This window comes from Colobus angolensis, unplaced genomic scaffold (genome assembly GCF_000951035.1).
Source record: "Colobus angolensis palliatus isolate OR3802 unplaced genomic scaffold, Cang.pa_1.0 Scaffold1, whole genome shotgun sequence".
Classification (NCBI taxonomy): Eukaryota; Metazoa; Chordata; class Mammalia; order Primates; family Cercopithecidae; genus Colobus; species Colobus angolensis.
Window position 1 is genome coordinate 10,911,814 of NW_012110918.1, and position 1,842 is coordinate 10,913,655.

Consider the following 1,842-nt stretch of genomic DNA (forward strand, 5'->3'; position numbering starts at 1 on the left):
CGGCCCTCCCGGCCCCTCAGCCCCGTGCGGCTCGGGCACGACCCGGTTGCCTCACCGGGAGCTATTCCTGCTGTTAGGGTCGACTCCCTTGAAGGTGGTCGTCGTGGTCATGGCGCCGAGGAGCGAGGTAGGCTGGCGCGGGAGCAGAACGCTCAAAGGGCCGGACCCGAGGTGCGCAGAAAAACTCCACACCCAACAGCCTGCCACCGCCGCAGGAGCCGCCGCCGCCGCCTGGCCGGGCGATCGACGCCTTTATAGAGTTCTCAAACCCCTCCCCCTAATCCGCCGGCATTGGCCGATTCAAATGAACCCTTTCGTACCTATTGGTTCTCTGGAGTGCCAAGCACCATGCGGCATTACGATGGGCTGTGGCGGCCACGGCTCAGCCTAAGCCCGCCCCCTTCCTGGACTGGGAAGGCCTTGGGACGCTCTCCCCTCCCCCACCCCAAAATCTCGGCGATGATTGGACAGAAGGCGAATCTACCTCGCGCTGGGTACAAGTCGTGCTGGCTGTCACTTTAAAACGTTACCTGACAGAGGGTGAAGCTCTTTCTTGGGGAGTTACAACCTCGGCAAGCAGAACGGAGATTTGTCACTGTTACTATTCTCTCATTTGCTTTACTGATGGTGGAATAGTAAGGGCATCCTCCTTAAAGGATGAAAAGTACTGCAACAAGTTGACATTTATTTATTGAATACCTACTGTGTGTCCCATTTAGAAACCTAATAGTCTCAAAGCAGCAGCACTATGAGTCAGCAACAGACAGCACGCCAAGATGATCCCTTTTAAAAGGACTGGAAATTCTTTACATTTTAATGTTACTGTTTAGTTGTAATGGGTGGTGCGTGTACTGGATGAAAATTACAGTCGCTCCTATCTGGGGGCCTATTCTAAGGCTGGTTAATGCCTGGCACCAGGAATGGCCTCATTCCCTGCTACCAAGACTATGGGAGCAGCTCAGGCCTCTGCAGCTGTTTATAACCCTTAAGTCATGACTCTTCCACCTGTCTGGGTAAATCTATCCATGCAACAAATGCAGACACACTTGGAGGACTCAGGAATGATGGTTTACAAGATCATAATAGGAAAGCCTTGGGCAAAAGAGGGCAGGCAGTTGATAGATAAGCCCTTCTCATGTCTTGCATATTTCCTCAAGGCAGATGTCTGCTCAATATTTCCATAATAATTGAACCACATTCCTCTTTGCAAAGCCACCTTCCAGGTAGTTGGAAGTTTGTATTCTGGGCAGTCTAGGTTAACCACCCTCCCCCTGAGCTTTCATGAAAAGCCAGTGAGAAGTTCTCTTCTAGAAAGCATGGATCATGCATTTATGTGCTTACCACAACAGCGTGAAGCACACCACTTGTTTGCTTTAGAAAGTTCCCTTTTTTTTCTTTCTTTTTTTGGAGTTTCGCTCTTGTCACCCAGACTAGAGTGCAATGGCGCTCAATGCAACCTCCATCTCCCAGGTTCAAGCAATTCTCCTGCCTCAGCAATTCTCCTGCCTCAGCCTTCCTAGTAGCTGGAACTACAGGCACGCGCCACCACCCCTGGCTAATTTTTGTATTTTTAGTCGAGATGGCATTTCACCATATTGACCAGGCTGGTCTCAAACTCCTGACCTCAGGTGATCCACCCTCCTTGGCCTCCCAAAGTGCGGGGATTACAGGCGCAAGCCACCACACCTGGCCAAAATCTTACCATTCCTTTATTTTTTTATTTTTTTGAGACTGAGTCTCGCTCTGTCGCCCAGGCTGGAGTGCAGTGGCGCAATCTCGGCTCACTGCAAGCGCCGCCTCCTGGGTTTACGCCATTCTCCTGACTCAGCCTCCCAAGTAGCT

General features: G+C 51.3%; 1 protein-coding gene across 8 annotated transcripts in view; it reads right to left on the minus strand.

The window, feature by feature from the left end:
• Nucleotides 1–1,842, minus strand: part of HN1 (hematological and neurological expressed 1) — a 58,612-nt gene that overhangs the window by 24,510 nt on the left and 32,260 nt on the right. For 3 of the 8 annotated variants that reach the window (XM_011942742.1, XM_011942942.1, XM_011943068.1), the window contains exon 1: nt 56–397. The exons of 1 other annotated variant lie outside the window; for it this stretch is intronic. In XM_011942742.1, coding sequence (XP_011798132.1) covers nt 56–111 — 56 coding nt within the window. In that variant the 5' untranslated portion in view covers nt 112–397. Of the gene's footprint in view, nt 1–55; nt 398–1,842 lie in introns of those variants that run through there. 4 more of the 8 variants (XM_011943005.1, XM_011942877.1, XM_011942668.1 and 1 more) reach the window with 2 other exon arrangements.